At 57.6% G+C, this 19,074-nt stretch overlaps 3 protein-coding genes across 5 annotated transcripts in view; 1 reads left to right on the top strand and 2 right to left on the bottom strand.

The window, feature by feature from the left end:
• Nucleotides 1-3,028: 3,028 nt before the first annotated feature.
• LOC130253046 (sestrin-3-like) lies at nt 3,029-10,346 on the bottom strand. 2 transcript variants are annotated; one of them, XM_056491296.1, is made up of 9 exons: nt 10,140-10,346; nt 7,258-7,461; nt 6,872-7,054; nt 6,516-6,752; nt 6,321-6,432; nt 5,980-6,098; nt 5,417-5,607; nt 4,969-5,113; nt 3,029-4,426 (listed from the first exon to the last, which is right to left on the bottom strand). In XM_056491296.1, exons 1-9 carry the CDS (start codon nt 10,203-10,205, stop codon nt 4,337-4,339), a joined length of 1,347 nt encoding a protein of 448 aa, XP_056347271.1. In that variant the 5' UTR covers nt 10,206-10,346; the 3' UTR covers nt 3,029-4,336. The 2 variants fall into 2 exon arrangements, with proteins under 2 accessions (XP_056347271.1, XP_056347270.1); XM_056491295.1 differs by having other exon boundaries at nt 5,980-6,116; nt 10,140-10,345.
• Nucleotides 10,347-11,920: 1,574 nt separating this feature from the next.
• IL2RG (interleukin 2 receptor subunit gamma) lies at nt 11,921-17,948 on the bottom strand. Its single transcript, XM_056491297.1, has 8 exons — nt 16,996-17,948; nt 16,068-16,158; nt 14,706-14,893; nt 14,423-14,565; nt 14,149-14,311; nt 13,617-13,725; nt 12,871-12,955; nt 11,921-12,770 (listed from the first exon to the last, which is right to left on the bottom strand). Exons 1-8 carry the CDS (start codon nt 17,081-17,083, stop codon nt 12,567-12,569), a joined length of 1,071 nt encoding a protein of 356 aa, XP_056347272.1. The 5' UTR covers nt 17,084-17,948; the 3' UTR covers nt 11,921-12,566.
• Nucleotides 17,949-18,079: 131 nt separating this feature from the next.
• MED12 (mediator complex subunit 12) overlaps nt 18,080-19,074 on the top strand; it is a 36,153-nt gene continuing 35,158 nt past the window's right edge. For both annotated transcript variants that reach the window (XM_056491293.1, XM_056491292.1), the window contains exons 1-2: nt 18,080-18,247; nt 18,579-18,683. In XM_056491293.1, the coding sequence (XP_056347268.1) occupies nt 18,149-18,247; nt 18,579-18,683 (204 nt within the window). In that variant the 5' untranslated portion in view covers nt 18,080-18,148. The remainder of the gene's footprint in view (nt 18,248-18,578; nt 18,684-19,074) is intronic.

Genomic DNA, 19,074 nt, shown 5'->3' with positions numbered 1-19,074 from the left:
TCTGTGTCTCATCCAGTTTGTTCTGTTCTCATGGCAAGGGTCATCTATTTTTCCTTGCCCTTGTCTTCTTTCCTCTGCCATTCTCACCTGTTAGGACCCCCCTCCGTCAGTGGAATGCCCCTTAGTTGGCCAGAGGCAGAAGGGTTGTGGTGAGGCCACCCACAAAGTCTCTGGTGTGCTCTGCAGTCTGTAGAGCCCCTTGTTACAGCTTGCTGGCAGTGCAGGAGGATCCATGGGGTGCCAGCCCTAAAACTGACCCTGGGGAGTTTTAAGTCCTGTAGGACTAGTCTAGAGTTGTTTTAAGGTGACTCTTGTTTTGTATAGCTACATTCTACTATCTTTATTTGTCAGCAGCAGTGGTGGCAGATAAGGAGATGAGAGAGAAACAAGGGAGGAGTGCAGATCATGGATTCTACTGGCCAAGTTAAACACATAGAGGAGAAGTTGGGGATGCTCTAACACTGCTGAGGGTAAAGATTCATTTGTGAAATAGTGTACAATATGTGTACAGCCAGAAAATTTTTGTTCAAAGCCTTGGATACTCAGTATATTATTTTTGAATTCTATTCTTCACTATAGTAAATGCAAGTAACTAAATAACTCTAAGGGGCTCTTAGGGGTCCTGCTTCAAGATTTAACCCAGTTTACAAAAACGGGGAATTAGGAGGAGATCCTTAGGGGGACAGTCTGCCCCTCGTCTGTTCTTTGGGTGCTTCTTGCAGGTATATAATGATGGGTGCTGTTTGAGACACAAAATGTTGAAGATTTTGCAGCTGATTGGATCAAAGTGGATGTGTTCAAAACTAGCCATACAGCAGGGGACCATGCATTTGCCCAGTAGCCATTAGCACTTCTTATACCTCTGAGCATTGGTTTGTGCCATTTAACCATTGCCAAGGAGAACAAAATGGGACCTGCATGCCTTGGCTCAGGGTTTGTTTTTGATGAGTGTGGCACTATCTTCAGTAGTCACCAAGAGTCCTGCTGTGTCCTGTGGGTTCAATGCATTGTGCTTGCACCTTTCTTGCAGTCTTGGAGACCTCCTAGCTCTCCCAGCTTGTCACTGTAAGTATTTTGGCCTATGGATAGTTGCCTGCAGAACAGCAGTACATGAAGCCAGTGCAAAAACAGCTTTACTGCTCAGCTGGGTTTCTGGCCAGAGTCCTGCTTTGCCTCCAGCCCCTGCTGGTTGATGAATACCTGTGTGCCACCAGTGATGGGGCCCACGTGTGGAAGCACAGCAGGGAGGCTGCTGCCCTATGGCATGTGTTCTTTGTGGTGGAGCTGGTGTGTGAGGAAGAGGGGCTGAGGCACGGAGATGGTGCCTTCTCCTGAGCTGTCCTCAGCTCGTGTAGTGTTATTTCCCCTTCATGGCTGGGGTTAGAGCAGCAGCCGGAGGCCTGACTTGGGATGGGTTGTAGGAGCTGTGGCAGTACCATTGCTGCAGTGTGACTTGGTGTTGTCTGTGGGCTAGGACACACCATTCCTCCCACCATGCAGCTTGGGAATGGCTCAGCTGTTACAAAACCAATCCTGGCTGCAGCTGCCAGCACTTCTACAGGCTTTGCAGGAAACTCAGTTACTGCTTTGGGCATGTGCCTACATCCTCCCCTCGGTAATCTCCAGTACAGTCACAGCATCCCAGCTCCCATGTGCAGGATATCCTGGAAGGTTCCTGAAGAGGTGAGGCAGTCTGGACTGGCAGTTCTTCCAGCCACAGAGCAATAGGGAGGAATATCCTGGCCCAAGCACATGAAGGATGCAGGGGCCACCAGGACAGGGACGCCAGTGCTGAAATTGCCAGACTTGTGGCATGCTGTGTGTGACTGCCTGCAGTCTCTCCTGCAGCTCTGCTTGTTTCTGGTTAGAGTTGAGAGAGCATGGAGCCCTTCATCTTACTGCTGTGGCTGGTATTTGGCTGTGAGCTGGAGTGTGTGGCAGCTGCCCCAGCCCTTAGTGCAGGTGTAGAGATGATGTAAAAGGGAGCCAGCCTCACATCACCTGGGACAGGCAGCCCCTCACACCCAGCCAGAGTCATGCTGTCACTGCCTTGTCCCTTTCCTGGCCAGCACTGGGTGGTGGTGGGAGGTGAGGATGCTGCCTCTGGCAGCAGGCTGGGAGCCAGCCCAGGCTGCCCAGCACTGCATGTGCACTGCCAGCTTCAGGAGGAGTGAGCCCTGTGGGGAACTGGCTGCTGTGGTTCATCCCAGCCCTGCAGGGGATAGAGCTGCTGTTCAGGGACAGCAGGGAGACTGGCAAACTGGCTGGCAGGCAGCTAGGCTGTTATGGTTAACCAATGCTACCCCTGACAGCGAGCAATACACCCTCATCCCTGCCCAGCCCTCACTGGGGCTAAGTGATAGTACAGCAGTCAGTCCCAGCACTGTCTAGCCAAGCCTGGTGGCAGCTGTCCCAGCACCAGTCATCCTTGCACTGGTGTCACTGTTCCAGCACCAGTACTGACTCAACTGGTACTACCCAGCACCAGCTGTCCTGGGATTTTACTGCCCAGGCACCAGCTTGGCCCAGTACAGGCTGGCCTAGTCCCAGCAGACGGAAAGCACCAGCAGTGTGGATCAGGAAAAAGCTGGTCTTGGTTCCTGGCCTTGCTCACTAAGCAACTGCTTGGAGTGTGAGCAACATACTTCTTCAGCTGCAGAAGCAGCACCCACACCTTGGCCACCTGTGACAAGGTATGAGCCTGCTCCTTCCTTTGACATATGCCATTCCTCCTTGCTGGAACACCACAGCCCCTTGAAAAACTTCCCTCTTTTCCTATCAAACACACAATGCTGCAGCAGTTGCTTATCTGAGCATGGCAAGAGGACATAGCTGAGCTGAACAGGATAGGTGTAGCCTCAGTGACCAGCTGCTGGCCATGAACCAGAGCTGTCAGTACATGATGTTTGGTTTCCTGGCACTTGGGCCATCTCAGGGCTGTGGTGAGCCAGGCATTGCTGTCCTGCCTTCACAGCAACCATGCAAGTTTGGATCTACTTCCCAACATCTGTCAGAAATAAAGCACACATCCATGTCAAACATAATATATTTATAGCAAAAATAGGCTTTTTCTGTAGCTTCCATACACAAGGTTTTCTCCCCGTATATTTACGCAGTAAACAGGTCGACTGAAGCAGCGTGCACTGGCTGACTCGACAGCTGCCCTTGCTTCAGGCTCCCACTTACAACAGGTGGCTTCATTCCCCTTTTGTGGCTGCTCTCTGGAGCCTGCACTGGTGCCCTTGTACCTCTCCAGCCAGGGGTTGTGGCACAGGCAGGGAGCAGCCCAGGGAGATGGGGGAATGGTGGTGTATGCCCCCAGGCAGAGGGCAAGGCTGGTGGACAGGCTGCCTCTGTTCAAATGGGCAGTCCCAGGAGTGCCCCCCAACCCACATTCAAGAAGAAGCTTCCTGTAGCTTACCTGTGCTGACCACAGGCTCCTCCACCATGCTGTTAAGCAAGTGACAGGGCACAGGACCTCAGGCCTTTCATGGTGGTAAGAAGATACAAATCACATTAACTCAAACACATTAATAAGCCTCCCTTGTTTCTCCTGCCTCTCTGCTTATGGCAAGCAGAGGAGGGGCTTAGGACTGCCAGTCCCCAGCAGAAACCTCAAGTGCCTGAACACTGTCAAAGACCTTCTCCTCCAACTGTCGGAGAAAGCAAAGCACAAGGATGCTCTGCCAGCAAGAGCTTCACAGTTTGGAGTTTGCTGGGTCATCTCTTGTCCATCCCAGAAGGGTTTGGCACACAGACCTAAAGGACATAACACACAGGCAACAAGTGCATCCCCTTGCTGTCCTGGGGAAGGGCCCCTGCTATGAGCCAGCGCTTCTTGCTACCTAACCCTGCAACTCAGAACATTGCAACACTCCCACACACTGCCCGCACTGTTCCCAAGTGAGAGACACCACCCCGATGACAGGTGCCCAAAGGTGGCTTTGCAAGCAGAGCAGCCCCTGCAGCACAGGGAAGGAGGCCAGTTCTCCTTTCTGCCCTCCCTGTGCCACTGAGGCTCCCACAGCACCCAGGCAAGGAGCATCCCTCTAATCCCCTCCCACTTCCCTCTCCCCCATGTTTTTGGCAGTCCTCCTTGGACACGTTCAAGTCTCCAGCATCTCAGCAGCACGGATTTGCCTCACAGTTTGGTAATTGCACGTAACAGGGCCACTCAGTGACCCCCACAAGGCGGGGGGAACCAACAAAAAGGAACAATACAGTCAAGTAAACTAAATGAAGAAATCCCTCGCCGTCGGTCCCAGCGTGACGGGTCCCACATGAGTTCAGGGAGACAGGAGGCTGCCCCGCCCTGCTGCAGCGCAGCTCCCACCCTCTAGGAGATCATGTACTGGGTGATGGCCTGCAGCGCGTACAGCAGCTCTGCCTGCATCCGGGCTTCCAGGATCAGCAGGTTCACGTGGACCTGGGGGAACAGCAAGACAGGCTGTGCTCAGTGTGCAAGTGCTCAGCAGTGCAAGCAACTGCCCACCTGGGCAAGTCTTTTGTCATCAAAATGCCATCAATTTTTCCAGCTCAGGCAGCTCCCCTTTTCCCCTCCTCCCAGTCCTGTAGGCTGTGGCTGCTTCCCAGAGCTTCGTGCCAGGGAGTCCCCTGCATACTTGGCAGCAGCATTCCAGGCTGGCAGCAGCACAGTCCCTGACACCCACAGCAGCCGCTCCTGAGTTACAGCTTGACGGAGGGCTCACCAGGAAACGCTCACCACTGGGGTAATGACCTTGCTGGAGCTGCCTGTGCTGCTGATGCCCCTGGTCTCATCACAGTGGGCAGCCCCATGCCACACTAAGCCAAACTCCTCGCAAACAGACAGTTTTCTTTTCTCCCCACCTGTCTCAGACTGGTTTGGTGGCTCAAACATCTCCCATGCACCCCCCAAAGCATCCCAGCGTGCAGCCCCTGCCCACTCCCAGCACCACCACAGCCAGAGCCAGGGGCCAGCTATCCCACCTTTTCACTGTGCTTGAACTGCTTCCAGAACCTGTCAAACATTTCTGAGTTTGTCTTCTCTGGGTAGCAGGTTACAGTTTTAATGTAAACTTTAAGTATTCGCTCCAGGAGCTGATTCACTTCTGCATAGTCATAATCATCGTACCTGTGGGGAGCACAGGGGCGAGTCACGGCCAGCACCTTGCCTGTGGTCTGCCTGGGGCATGGCACAGCCACAGGGCAGGGGGGCACATAGCATCAGCCACCAGGTACTGAAACCTTGTCCCCAAAGCCCCCTGCCCTGGCCAGAGCAGTTCAGTATCTCTTCCCTGCCTGTCTCAACATCCAGGCAGGTGATTCACCTCTCTCCCTTCTCCATGCTCATGTGCATGACAGACTGAGTGCCCTACCCTCCTCCCACCTGGGTCAGCTGAGTTCTCTCCCCTGGACTGTGAGGTTGTTTCCCTACCTAATGCCAAACATGCAGTGGATGTAGTTCCAGATGCCCCGCTTGAAAACAGAGGGTTCACAGCCCTGCCGCTTGGCCATGGCACTGCTTTGCAGACCATCCACCATCCTAAACTTCTCATCCAGGAGATGCCCAATGTCAGAGTAGAGCCGGTTGACCAGTGAAAAGCCATGGTCTTCCCAGGAGTAATCCTGTTGAGCATAGCAAGAGAATTTTGCAATTGCAAAAAGGAGCTTGGAGCATGTTCCCAGGAAAAAAAGGGCTGGAGACCTTGGGAAGCAGAAGAATTCAGTGAATATGCTCTGGAGGTGGCTCTGCCCAAACCATATCACTTATCAAGCAGCTTTTGAATGATTTTGACCCATACCTCCATGAGGGCCACGTGAAAAAAACCATCAACCCTTGGGGACAGAAGTCACCTCCCTCTTCCCAACCCTAGTGGGGTATAAGGTCAGTCTGCATGGACAACTCTGCCACTGTTTGCTGCTCCATGAGGAATGGGGAAGGGAAGGGGAAGGGGAAGGGGAAGGGGAAGGGGAAGGGGAAGGGAGCAGGGATCTTACCTGGACTCTGAATACCTGCGTCTGATCCTCATCGCGCCGGGCAAAGTCTTGGTATCCAAAGTCAGGGTCCTGCATGTAGCATGCAAGGTTGGTGGCACCAGTGACTTCCCCATCAGTATCTGCAAGAGGGGAGAGCCCTGCAAACAGGTCAGAGCAGTGCTCAGCTGCCCTGTTCCCAGCCACATCAGGCACTGAAAACCAGCTCTTGCTCTGCCCCACATGCATCCCATGAGCCCCTCCGAACCACACACCATGGAAAATGTAAGGCATAGAGGAGCAACACCCAGGTGTGCCATATGAACTCCCACCCTGTACACCCACCTCTGCTCCCTGCCCCTCACCTTCCTCTCGGTCCTGCTGCAGCAGCCTCATCTCGTCCCTGCCCTCAGTCTCCACATGGATCCTCTGGATGCGCTCCCGGAGGGAATCCAGCTCCATGCAGGAGTCCAGGGACTGCACAGACACAGGCCTGGGGGTGAGGGCAGTGTCTCAACAGCATCCCCCCATCCCCTGCAGACCCACCCTCCGGGGCTCACCCGCTTGCGGTTGATGCGCAGCAGCTCCTGGCTGTAGCTGTTGCCAGCAGTGGCCTCGCAGAAGCACTGGTTCCCAAGTGACAGTGGCTTCAGTGAGCCTCGGCCCCCCAGCCCCTCATCCTGCTCACAGCCACAGCCGAAGACAAAGCTGGCAAGTGCATGGCAGTGTGCCAGCAGGACGACGGCATGCACCAGCTCCGCCAGTGACCAGCTCCACTCGCTGATCTTCAGCAGCTTCTGCAGAACATGGACACACAGCGATGTGACACAGGCAGGAAGGCAGGGTGCTGGCAGCCCGGGGGACACTGCTGTCCCCACTGCCATCCTGGTCCCTGGCTGATCGCCCTTTCCAGTACCTCAATGTGCTCCTTGGTGATGAGCCATGGCCGGTGTGCCAAGATCTTGTTGATCTCGTTGAGGTTGCGGAGTTTGGGGGGGATGAATTCGAGGCCGCGCAGCCACTGGGGGTCACCTCCTGCCCGCAGGAACTGCAGCACGTGCAGGTTCACCAGGTACCGGCACTGGTGCCGGGCTGCTGCCTGCAAGAGCAGCACATCAGCCTCCAGGCCTGCCCCAGCAGGACAGGCATCCCACCCCCATCTCTCGCTCAGCCTCCAGGAGGCCATGATTTTGGCCCCTGATGAGAAGCCCACGGTGCAGGCTATCTGCTGGAGGTTAAGGAGAGTCTCACAGGGCTGAGCAGAGCCCTGTGTTCCCTCTGGCACCTCCCAGCAGGGCTCACCATGATGGCGATGTAGTGCCGGCAGTCAAAGGGCAGGGGGCCATCCATGTGCATCAGGTAGTGCTGCGTCTTGAGGAAGCTGTCAAGGTACTGTGGGTGGTAGCCCATCTGCTGGGTCACCGCCTCCAGCCGCCCTCGGCTTGCCAGCACCTTCACAAAGAGGAACTGCGGGCACTCAGGGTCACTGCTGGACATCTTCACTACCTGCAGGAAACAAGCTTTGCTTAGCTCTTCTCAGAGCAGCCCCTGCTGCAGCAGCACACCTCAGCCAAGCTCAGGCTCTGCAAGGGGCAGAGAGCCTTCTCCCAGCTTGTGCTGCCAGAGGGACATTCATGGCTATCAGGCAGAGCACTGCTCAGTGCCACATGGAGGACGGGCTACAAGACACACAAGCTGGTCTCTCTCTGGGAGAAGGCTCTGCATGGTGAGTGGAAGCAGAGGGCAAACCAGGAATTATGTTTCCTGTAGTGGTGCAAGGCCAGATCAGGAGAAACATGACACAAAATACATTTCAGAATGGAGCAGCCCATCTGCCTTACCATCAGCACAGAGCCCTCCTGCCCAGTACCAAGATGAGAGAGAGCTGTGGAAACAGCAGAGGGGCTCCCAGGCTCCTGTCCTGGCAGGCCAAGAGGCAAACCATGTCCTGGTACCTTCCATGTGATAGCACACAGAGGAGCTCCCCACATGTTGCCCAAGCAGACAGCATGGGAGTGGGTCCTGCAGCACAGAGCACAGCTGTTACTGGATGTGCCCACCAGAGAAAACACAGATGAACAACTCAGCAAGGGTGACCCAGATACCCCCAGCAATGCCCATGCCCTCCTGAGAGGGTAAAGGGAACAGAGGGCAGGGGTGTTGGAAAGATGCCCAGGCAGCTGCCGTGCTCCAATGACCGTGTTGCCACAATTCCCACCTGGCAGCATGGTCTGCACCTGCAGCCTGCCCACCCTGAGGTACGGGTACAGCAGGTGCTAACCCTTGTGACACAAAAAGTCACAGCTCCTGCTTGCATGTGAGAGCCCAAGGCAGCACCCTTGGATGCAAAGGATGCATCTCTTCTTCCAGACTTGAACTGAAATCTCTCCTGGGAAATTCTGGCCCTGTTGACACCACTGCCTTGTTCCTTCCAAGTGTCTCTCCAGTGCAGTCACCCAAAGGCTGGTGACTGGAGCATGGCAACAATGGTGGCATAGGAAAAAACCAGGAGCACTTCTGCAAACCACCAAAGCTGCAGGGTGCTTGGCAGAGCACCCAGGGGTGAGGGGCAGACAGAGCAGGGGTGAGCTGCGTGGCAGCACAAAGCAGTTGCACCCACACAGGCAGTGCAGGAAGCAGCCCAGGCTATTTTCCACCATGCTGCACTTCTGGTGAAAAGAGCATCGCTCAAGTGTCAAGAGATTTACTTGATGACATTTGGAGTGTCCTCTTCACTTCCTCTGGTAAAAGGGGTCCACAAAGCCCCAAAACTCAAATTCAAATGGAAAGAGATGAAAAGCACCAGCTTCTCTGATCGACAGGAGAAGATGAAAACCAGAAGTGACCTGCAAAAGCCCCCTACAATGTCCCTCTCCCTGGGGAAATGAGATACCATGAGGACATCCAAGGGGCTACAGCCACTGGTATTCTCCTGGAGGGCTGAGATGGAGGAGCTAGGAGCCCTTCCACTCCCCCAGGGGAAAGGTCGTCCCCAGTAAGGAGCTGAGCAACCAGCCCATGGCTCAGCCTCTGGTGCTGCCAGCTCTCCTCACTCTGCTTGTCCAGGTGATGATGGAGCATGCAACCAGGCAGATATGTCTTGGTTGGAGATGATGAAGGAAGCAGGGGGGACGAAGGTGAAGAAGAGCCACCTCCTTGGCTCTCAGCCAGGCTGGACTGCCCACTCCCAAAGGCACCAGCTCAGCCCAGGGTGTCTCCTACTGGCACCACCTGCCACATTCCCTCGGTTCTGCCTCCCCAGCCTCTCTCATTGGCCCCAGTGCCACCTTCCTCATCCTCCTCGGCCACTGCCCTCCTCCTCCTCCCCTGCACCCACTCGCACTCCTGGGCTGCGGGAGCATCGCTTCCCTTCCGAGGGGAATCTTTTTTGTGTCCGAGCCCCCTGAACTCTAACAGGCACCCCAACTGCGTGCCCACCACCAACCTCGCCCCTCTCCGCCCGGCGGAGCCGCCGGGGCAGCGGTGCTCCAGCGCTCCCGGCCGGCAGCCGTGAACACATAAAGAAGGCAGGAGGGTGAATGAGCCCGGACAGCGCCGGGATGTGCGGCAGAGGGGCCAGCCGATCCCGCCGCGCTCCCCGCCCGGCCAGGGCTCATCCCTTCGCCCGGTGAGACCGCGGCTCCGTCGGTACCGGCGGCTCCTCCGGTAACGTTCGCTAGAGACGGTGCCACGGCAGCACCTCTGGCCCGGCCCTTGTGCCCGGGTATTTGAGAGGATGGGGAAGTACGAGCGCCCGCGGCAGGGGCCCCTACGGCGGTGCGGACGGCCGGTACCCGGGCCGGTACCCGGGACCCCATTGTGCGGGCGGCGGCGGCGGCAGCGCCCCCGGTGAACGGCGCGGGCAGTGCAGGCGGAGAGAGAAAAACAAGTTTGATTGGCAGTGATGGAGCCACGGCGCCTCCCGCATCCCGCACAAAGGGGACGGGGACGGCATCGCCGCACCGGCACCGGCACCGGGAGCAGCACCAGGACCAAGCCCAAGCCCAAGCCGCCGGGCGCGGCACGGTGACAGCGCAGCCTCGCCGGCCCCGCGCACCACGGGGAATGCCCCGGGAATGCCTCGGCCTGCTGGTGCCGCAGCCGTGCCGGCCCGGTGGCGGCGAGCAGGGCGAAGCCCGGTGCTCCTGTACGGGCTCCGGTGGTGGCGGCGGGGCGGGTCCTACCTGCCCCGGCAGCCGCTGGCATCGGCTTCCTCGGGGGTGCTCCACGCTCTGGGGACACACGATCATGGTGAGCCCGTGCCGTGCCGTGCCGTGCCGAGCCGAGCGCAGTCCCGGTGCCCGGCGCCGGTGCCCCCGCCCGGTGCGGCCGCCGGCAGCGCAGAGCCGGCACCGCGGCAGGCACGGGGGGCGGGCCCGCCTGCGCCAATCGCCGCCGCCAGGGGGCGGCCGCCGCCGCACCACGTGGGCAGGGCTGGAAAGTTACCGGTGCCGGGCGCGCAGGCCCCGCCCCCGCCGGGGTGGGCGGAGCCAGGGCTGCCCCGCCGCTAGGGGGCGCTGCCGCCTCTCCTGGGCACCGCGGGACGCGGAGGGGAACAAGGAACGAGGCCCGGGAGCGCTGTGCTGGGCCCAGGTGTGCCATTGACCGGCTGTGCCAGTGCCCAGGTGTGCCAGGGTCCGGCTGTGTCAGGGCCCGGCTGTGCCAAGGCCCGGCTGTGCCAGTGCCCAGGTGTGCCAGGGTCCAGCTGTGCCAGTGCCCAGGTGTGCCAGGGTCCAGGTGTGCCAGGGTCCGGCTGTGCCAGGGCCTGGCTGTGCCAGTGCCCAGGTGTGCCATTGACCAGCTGTGCCAGTGCCCAGGTGTGCCAGGGTCCGGCTGTGCCCATGCCTGCGTGTCCCAGGATCCGGCTGTGCCAGTGCCCAGGTGTGCCAGGGTCTCCGGCTGTGCCCATGCCCACCTGTGCCAGGGTCCGGCTGTGCCAGGGTCCGGCTGTGCCAAGGCCCGGCTGTGCCAGTGCCCAGGTGTGCCAGGGTCCGGCTGTGCCAGTGCCCAGGTGTGCCAGGGTCCGGCTGTGCCAGGGTCCGGCTGTGCCAAGGCCCGGCTGTGCCAGTGCCCAGGTGTGCCAGGGTCCGGCTGTCCCAGGGTCCTGCTGTACCAAGGTCTGGCTGTCTGAGGGTCCCACTGTGCAAGGGCCCAGCTGAAGGTCCAATTCTTCTCCCAAGCAAACAGTGATAGGATAGGGGGTGTGGTCCTATGTCCTTCTGCCAGGGAGGTTGAGGTTGGACATCAGGAGGATCACCGAAAGGGTGATCAGACATTGGATTAGACTGCCCAGGTAGGTAGTGGAGTCCCTGGAGGTCTCTAAGGAAGGACTGGAGCTGGTACTCAGTGCCATGGTGGTGTTTGGACAGAGGTTGGTTGGACTCTATGATCTCCTATGTCTTCTCCAACATAATAGAATCTGGAATTCTATAAGAGCAGCTGCAGAGGGCTGCAGTCAGTGTTGGCCAGAAAGGTCTGGTCATCTTCAGGGACAGCAGCAGTGGCTGGGGGCTTCGGGTAGCCCCAGAAGTGGTTGGAGAGCCCAGAGCGGAGCCCACAGCCCAGTGAGGTCATAGCACATCGCCCGAGTGCGCAGGCAGCCCTGTGAGCCTGCCAGAAGACTCATCCTTGTGTTTGACATTGATTGATGAACATGCTGCCACTGTGAGCCTGTCTAGGACAGTCCTACTGTCCCTGCCCTGAGCAGGGCTGGGAGAGTAGGATGGCTCCTGCCTCACTATGTGTGAGAGGTCAGAGATGTTCAGGAGTTGGGGCTCCACTGGTGCTTTCCCCAGACCCTGCAGGATGAGCCTGGGCAAACCCTGGTGGGCAGATCTTTACTGCCACTGGAAACAGGACACAGGCGAAGGAGCAGTGAGGCCTTGGGGGAACTGCCAGGATGATACAGTGGCTTGCTCTCTGAGCCAGCACGGACAGGACACAGGAACAACCACACAACCATGGATGAAAGCCAAAGAGGAAATTTATTTTCGTTACCTCACCGACTGGAGGATCCCCCAAGCAGCACCCAGGCAGAGGCATATAAAACAGGGATGCAGGCACTGTGGACCTTGGTCCACCCTAGAGGATCACTAAACCTGCTGTTTTTGCCTGTTTATCAAGGATTTCTGCAGTTGTGGTTTACCACTGTGATTTGATCTTTCCCACAGCAGGCCAGGAATCTAAAGCATGTTAAATAAGGTGCCACTAAGTCTATCACAGGCCTGTGTTATCTAAACACAGAATTCTACTTACTGAACACACAAAACTAAACAACAATGGGTATGGTATATGTGTTTTTCTACATCAGCTGCAAGGGACTTGAGCATGTTTACAATCTTTCTTGCCTATCTTTCCTTATTTTTCTACACTTGGCCCCCCTGGGACTCATCATTCTGTGTGTCCCCATCAGTTGGCCTGCTCAGCTGCAGCTGCCCACTCATCAAGACACATCCATGGGTGTGCTTGTGGGCACCTCTGAGCAGGGAGGGGCTGGAAGGAAGCAAAACCAGGATCCAGAACATTTGGCAGAGGAATGGGAGAAGCAGGGAGCAATAAGGTTTGGGCAGCAAAGCTGTGGAGAATGAGGGATGCAGGGGTACAGGAATGTGTCACAGTCTCCCATAGCTGTTCTGGTAGGGGCTGTGCTCACTGGGGGTGGCTGGGGGCCCAGGCATTGGAGGTGGTGCATGGTTACTGTTGTCCCAGAGAGGTTCGTGGCTGTCCTTGGGTGGCAGCTCAGTCACATAGCAGATGTTCTCGCTGTAGTTGGGCTTGAAGCTCTCCACGACATCCTTGGGGACTCCAGCCCATTCCTCCAGGGAGCAGAGCAGGGTGAGAGGAGCGCCACCCAGCCCAGCCCCAACCCCACACAGCGGGAGTGAGCCCAGGGCAGGGCCGCCTGCACCGCCTTACCTGGAAATTGCCGTTGTGAGTGATGAACAGCTCATCAAAATTCTTGCTGGGGTTGGGAATTCGGGGCATCAGGATGACCCATACTCTGTGCAGGAGAGGTGTGTGTCCTGGGTTGGTGTTTTGTCTGCTCCTCTCCCGCTCCCACACCTCGCTGTCTGCATGGAGCTGCCGCCGGTGCCCTTTCTCCCCCCTGGGGGGGTGGTGCCCCGGGCTGTGCTTGCTTGGCTTGCCCTGCTGCTGCTGCTTGCTGCTGCTTGCTGCTACCCCAGCCCAGCTGCTTTTGCCCTATTGCTTCTGCCCCGCTGCTGCTGCTGCTGCCCCGGCTCTGCCCTGGCTGCTGCTGCCTTCCCCTCCCCCTTCTCTCCTTCAGCTCCAAGATCTGTACCGGCTCCGGACGGGACCTGGACACCAGAGACTGCCTCCGGAGCCTGCCCAAGAAGCTTCTCGCCCTTCCCAGCAGCGACCGTCTCTCACTTCGGTGAAAACAGTTCTTTTGTCATCTGGGATTGTACTTTCCTGTTGCTGGGAAGTGTTTTTTTCTTGTGTTTGTTAATAAACAAGTTTTTTCCACTTTTCCCCCCGAGTAAAATTCTCTCCGAGCCCAGTGGGGGGGGAGGAATTGTGAGGGGGGTTTAGTCTGGGGGGCTCCTTTGGAGGCTTTTCCCCAGTTTTGTCCTAAACTTGGACAGTGTGTTACAGGGGAAGAGCCCCAGTGCTGCTCTCCCCAATCAGCTCCCCACACTCACCTTTCCATGCGCACCAGCAGGATGATAAGGACCAGCAGGAGCAGGCAGGAGACAATGGGGACCACGATCGTGTGGATCCCAAACCAGTATAGCTGTTCCTTCACCGTGCCTGGAAAGAGCAGGGGTGACACTGATCCCCAGACAGCACACCACCATGGCAGTGCAGGTGGCCCTTCGTGGGTGGCCGTGGCATTGCTCATGGCAGGGCTCAGCTGGGAACAGAGGATGGAGAAGGGGCCTGTCCCCAAGCCCTACCATCCTATCACCATAATTAGCTGGTGACCCTATCCTGGCCCAGCAATGCTCTCCAGTGTTAAGAAGCCCCTGGCAAAAGTCAGCAGGTCCCACTGGTGGTGTGGTTTTTTCTTCCAGAAGTACAAAGGATGCTGCTGCCTGCACCCCACATGCCCAGATGGGTCTTGACCCTACAGCTGCTGCCTCAGGCCATTCTGTACTTTCTCGGCCATCCCTCGTCTGCTGCGCCCTGCCGTGCTCCAGTCCATCCTATCCCACTGCAGCCCTCAGAACAAACCTTTGCTGGTGGAGTTGCTGCCCCAGATGACAGGAAGGCTCCACTCGCTCCAGAACTGGGTTGTGCCACAGAATTTGTTGATCTTGCTGCGCACGTAGAAGGTGTAGGACTTCTCATAGTCCACACTTGGTAAGGAGAAGACATCTCTATTCACTGAGAGCTCCTGGAGAGACATGGACATGAGCCCTGTGCTGCTGGCTGGGACCACCTTGGAGGCTGGAGCACAGCTCACCCCCAAGCACAGCCACAAGGGTGGTGTGCCCGGGGCTCTCACCGTCCAGCCGGTGTCCTTGTTGCTCTTGTACTTGACAGCATGCTCCAGGCACGTGCCTCTGGGGTATGGGGAGGCCCAGGTCAGCTGCAGCTGATTGTTGCTGGTGTTGCGGATGGTCAGGTTGACAGGTGCCGCTGGTTTCACTGCAAGGGACAGGTAATGCCCAGTGAGGGCTGGCCCTATGCATGCCCCAGTGGCCCTGCTGCCAGCTGGCAGCTCACAGGAGAGCTCTGAGAACCCACAGCCCTGCAGAGGAGAGAGGGGTCCCCCCACCACTCTGTACCCAGGTCCTGCAGCTCCATGCGCTCGCTGGGGATCTCCAGGGTCTTGCCGCCAACGCTGGCATTGATGAGAACATGGAAAGGCTGGAACTGGATGAGCTCGTTCTGCTCAAAGTAGCAGCCGATCCTGACGCCCTGGTCCCGCAGGTAGCGCTTGCACTCCACCACCTTGTCAGACGCATTCTTGTACCTGTGCCACAGGGGTTACCAGGACTCTCCAAGGCCTCACACAACCCAGCCCTCACCAGGACCCCTCTCCCCAGCACATCCCTGCTGCATTTTAAGGCTATAAGAGCGGCGAAAAGGATAATGCAACATAGTTCCTCATGTAATGGAGAAACAAGGAAGAAAAGAGAGCTTTATTCAAAGAAACACCTCACATATATAAAGGGTAGTTTGTGCAAAACAGAATAGAAAAGACTCATTGGTCCAAGAAGGCAACACCTCCTCAAAAACATACTTTTGCAAAACACCACGTCTCTCATGCATCCTGCAGGTGCATAATCATTGTTGTAATTTCTTGACCTTGTAAAGGCCTGAGAAAGGCAAGGCCTCAAGGCTGCTTTTTCCCTGGTTCCCAGCAGCATCCAACGACATGTCCCCCTTTCCGAAAAATATTTTTTAAAAAATCAAAAAAAATATGTATCTGTGCTTCCCAGCAGGGCCCTTTGCTAGGGAGGACAAACACATACAGGAGACATAAGGATACTAGCCAGGGAAGGTTCCAAATTTGTTGACCTTCTTTTCAAAAAATCCATCACTGAAGCACTATTTCTAATATGATAATAAAATCTGCAATAGTTCCCCAGAAGTAAAATCCATCACAAAAAAAATCCAAAATTTTGGCAAAAAATTCTCATGGAGTTTAAAATTCATCACCAGTCTAATACATTATAAAATTCTGGCTAAAAACTTAAGAAAACGTAATACAATTCCTCAGAACTAAAATCCAAAATTTGCCCATTGATTTCAACAAAATCCATTATATATAAAGGGTAGTTCGTGCAAAAAAGAATAGAAAAGACTCATTGGTCCAAGAAGGCAACACCTCCTCAAAAACATACTTTTGCAAAATGTCACGTCTCTCACGTACCCTGCAAGTCCATAATCATTGTTATAATTCCTTGACTTTGTAAAGGCCTGAGAAAGGCAAGGCCTCAAGGCTGCTTTTTCCCTGGTTCCCAGCAACATCCAATGACACATCCTATGCTGCTTGCCCTAGAGACAGAGCCTGCCCCACCCTGGGCTTGGGGAGGAGGAGCAGCCTGATGCCAGGACCAGCAATGCAGGCAGGAGCCCCCCTGCACAGGGACCCACTGCTGAACACTCTGCCATAGGACTGGCCATGGGGCAGGGGCACCTACCAGTAGAAGAGGGAGTAGTTGACTGTGGGCATCTCTTTGCTCCCCCACACACAGGTCATGTACTCCTCGTTGAAGAGAACACACTCCACCCCTGCAAGCAACAGACACTGCTGGGCATGGCAGCGGTGGGCGGCTGTGCCAGGGCCCAGGGCTGCACAGGAGACACATGGCACATGCCAGATCCCTACACATGTGCATGGATCTATGAGCCTCTCTCCGTGTGAACCAAACAAACTCATCAGCCAGCACTGCAGGGGCAGGAGAAAGCCAGAGTCCAGCTTCTTGGGTTGTAATGTAACACAACGGAGCAAACAGGCTGTTCCTACATGTGGAAATGGAGGGCACCTTCCCACCAGCCCAGGAGGTCCAGGGATACAGAGGGGCTTTTTCCACGGAAAGCTGTTGTTTTACTGACAGCCATACAAGGAGTGGATTTTTTCTCAGAAAACAGTGGCTGGGATGAGAGTGCCAGGTGGAAAGAAAAGCCTCTGTTTCCTGTCCCCTTCCTGTACACAGCACTACTGAGGTGACCAGGAAGGAAAGGGCAGGTGGTGCAGATCCACTGACCATCCTGGCCAGCACCCACACATAGCACAGACCAATAGGATCTGCCTAGTAGAGTGGTGGGGCAGGCGTGCCGCAGGGCTGGTAGCCGGGGGCTGCTGGGGTCACAAATGCTCCAGCACTGCAGTGCGCCCAAGGACACCCCCCAAAAGGGCTCCCTGAATAGCCTGACCCTCCTGGCAGCCCCACTGCAAGGGGCCATAAAGGTGCCACAGGTCCTGGGGTTGCAGGGTCCCCGGTGTGTGCCACGACAGCGCGCCAGCCCACACAGCGCCACATCCTGTCCTCACCCGCCATCACTGGGAGCTCCATTCCCCAGCCCAACCACAAAAGGGGCCCGTGGCCTTCCCGTGTGCCCCCTTACCTGGGTGGCTGTGGGCAGCAGCAGGGTGGGGACCTGGCCCACAGAGGAAGAGGAGGACGGGCACAAGGAAGGTGCCAGGAGCTGCCATGGGGGCTGCTGACCGGGAACGCGTGCGAACAGCCTCAGCCAGGGCTGCCGGCTTCCGCAGCACACTGCTTCCTGCCCCACGGCACCGCCTGCACCGGGCCCTCCCTCCGTGCTGCCCCGCGGGCCACCCTGTGGGGACCCTGGCTCACTCCAGTGGGGCCCCACGGCTCATACCAGTGGAACTCCATGGCTCACCCCACTAGGACACCACAGCTAACCCACTGGGACCCCACAGCGCATTCCACTGGCGCCTCACGGCTCGTCCCACGGGGGCTGCATTACTCTTCTTGTCAGTTCCCAGCCTCACACCTCTTGGACACCCCAATTAATCCTGCCGGGTTCCCATGGCTCATGCTGTAGGGATCACCGCCACTGCGCTGCCCCCGGAACAGGGTTGGAATGGGGATCCCAAAGCCCAGCCCGCCTGGATCACAGGGAGCATCACTGGGGGCACTGAGGAAGGGAGCCGCTGCAGGGAGAAAGTCACAGCGGGGCTTTGTGACAGTACGGCCGGCGCCCGCGGGCGCTGTTGCCGGTGCGGTGACGGCCACACCGGGGTGTTGGTGGCCTCGGTCCTGGGGATGACCCGGTACCGGGGCCGGGGGCGAGTGGGGTGGCGGGCGTGCCACGTGATCCTGTCCGGACACGCCACCGGCGCGGTGCCTCCGCCGGGGGGCGCGCTCGCGCCCCTCGGGCTGCCCCGTCCCCCTTCGGCACTTTTCGGCTTCGCTCAACGCAGGCTCGGGCCCTCCAGGCACTCAGCTCTTTTTGTCCTCGCTCGTCCCTGCTTCGGGGACGCTCGGCTCTCTCCGGCTACTCTCGGATCTCTCCGGCTGCGCTCGGTGCTCTTCGTCTCTCCTCAGTGCAGTCACAGCAGTACTCGAGCCTCTCCGTCAATTTTCGGCACTCTTCGGCAGCACTCGGGCCTCTCCGGCTACGCTCGGGACTCTCCGTGCTCCTTCGGCCCGGCTTCGGCGGCGCCCACCTGCCCCGGCGCAGCGCGCAGGCGCGGGCGGCCCCGGCGGCCCTTGTTGTGGCCCGGCCGCCCCAGCCCGGCCGGCCCGCCATGGCGGCCTTCGGCGTCCTCAGCTACGAGCACCGCCCGCTTAAGCGCCCGCGCCTCGGCCCGCCCGACGTGTACCCGCAGGACCCCAAGCAGAAGGAGGTATGGAGGGTATTGGGGGGACCCGGGGTGCAGCACCGCTGTGTCAGGGCCGGACCTGAGGAAGAGCCGGGTTAGCGGCGCGAGGGCCGGGAGCTGGGCGAGGGGCGCCGTCCCGGCGGCTCCCCCGGGGTTGGGCGGCGCTGGCCGGGCCGGGGGAGCCGCGGTCCCCGTGTCCCAGCACTGCCCTGGGCGGTGCCTGGTGGCGAGGGCTGGGGGAGGTCGGGGGAGCAGCCGGGCCTCCTCTTGTTCAGCCCCCACCGTGGGGACAGAGGCGGCGGCGGTGGGCGCGGAGGGGCCGTGCCGGGCCCTGCTGACCGTCCTTCCCCCGCAGGATGAGCTGACTGCGCTGAATGTCAAGCAAGGCTTCAATAACCAGCCGGCGGTCTCTGGGGACGAGCACGGCAGTGCCAAAAATGTCAATTTCAACCCGGCGAAGGTGAGAGACGTCCCGACGGTCGAGGGGCTGGTTTGGCAGGGCAGCCAAACCTTGGATCCTTGACAGTCCTGGGTCTCGTTCTTTCTCTGTGTCTAGAACGAAGAGATCTTTCACTTTTGTATGGGTGTTTTTAAGACTTGACCTTCTGTTTCAGTAGAATCCAAGTTCTCCTGTCGTTTAGAACTGTGTCCCACCTCTGAGAGAGCAAGGGTTCTTGTCTGTCTCAGTGCATCTTAGGGGCAGGTCTGTGTCTGCAGTTTTCGTTAAGCCAATATCTAGGACTCCTAAAATTCTGCAATAAAAGCACAAGGCTATTATAGTAGGAATGGGAAACTCCTTATTGGTTTGGTTACATTATGGCCATGGTAAAAGGAAAGTATAATTTCTTGAA

Source organism: Oenanthe melanoleuca, chromosome 4A (genome assembly GCF_029582105.1).
Source record: "Oenanthe melanoleuca isolate GR-GAL-2019-014 chromosome 4A, OMel1.0, whole genome shotgun sequence".
NCBI lineage: Eukaryota > Metazoa > Chordata > Aves > Passeriformes > Muscicapidae > Oenanthe > Oenanthe melanoleuca.
Note: the sequence above shows the minus strand (reverse complement) of the source record. Positions and strands in the feature narration are given on the sequence as shown.

What these genes read in the sequence shown, in the direction of transcription:
- LOC130253046 (XM_056491295.1), bottom strand. Translation starts at nt 10,205, where the DNA reads ATGATCGTGTGTCCCCAGAGCGTGGAGCACCCCCGAGGAAGCCGATGC. An exon ending in GGCACTACATCGCCATCATG is followed by an intron (nt 7,055 to 7,257) that starts GTGAGCCCTGCT and finishes CTGCTCTTGCAG; the next exon opens with GCAGCAGCCCGGCACCAGTG. An exon ending in AGTTCAAGCACAGTGAAAAG is followed by an intron (nt 4,427 to 4,968) that starts GTGGGATAGCTG and finishes CTGTTCCCCCAG; the next exon opens with GTCCACGTGAACCTGCTGAT.
- IL2RG (XM_056491297.1), bottom strand. Translation starts at nt 17,083, where the DNA reads ATGGCAGCTCCTGGCACCTTCCTTGTGCCCGTCCTCCTCTTCCTCTGT. An exon ending in TGCTGCCCACAGCCACCCAG is followed by an intron (nt 16,159 to 16,995) that starts GTAAGGGGGCAC and finishes TGTTGCTTGCAG; the next exon opens with GGGTGGAGTGTGTTCTCTTC. An exon ending in CATGGAGCTGCAGGACCTGG is followed by an intron (nt 14,566 to 14,705) that starts GTACAGAGTGGT and finishes TGTCCCTTGCAG; the next exon opens with TGAAACCAGCGGCACCTGTC.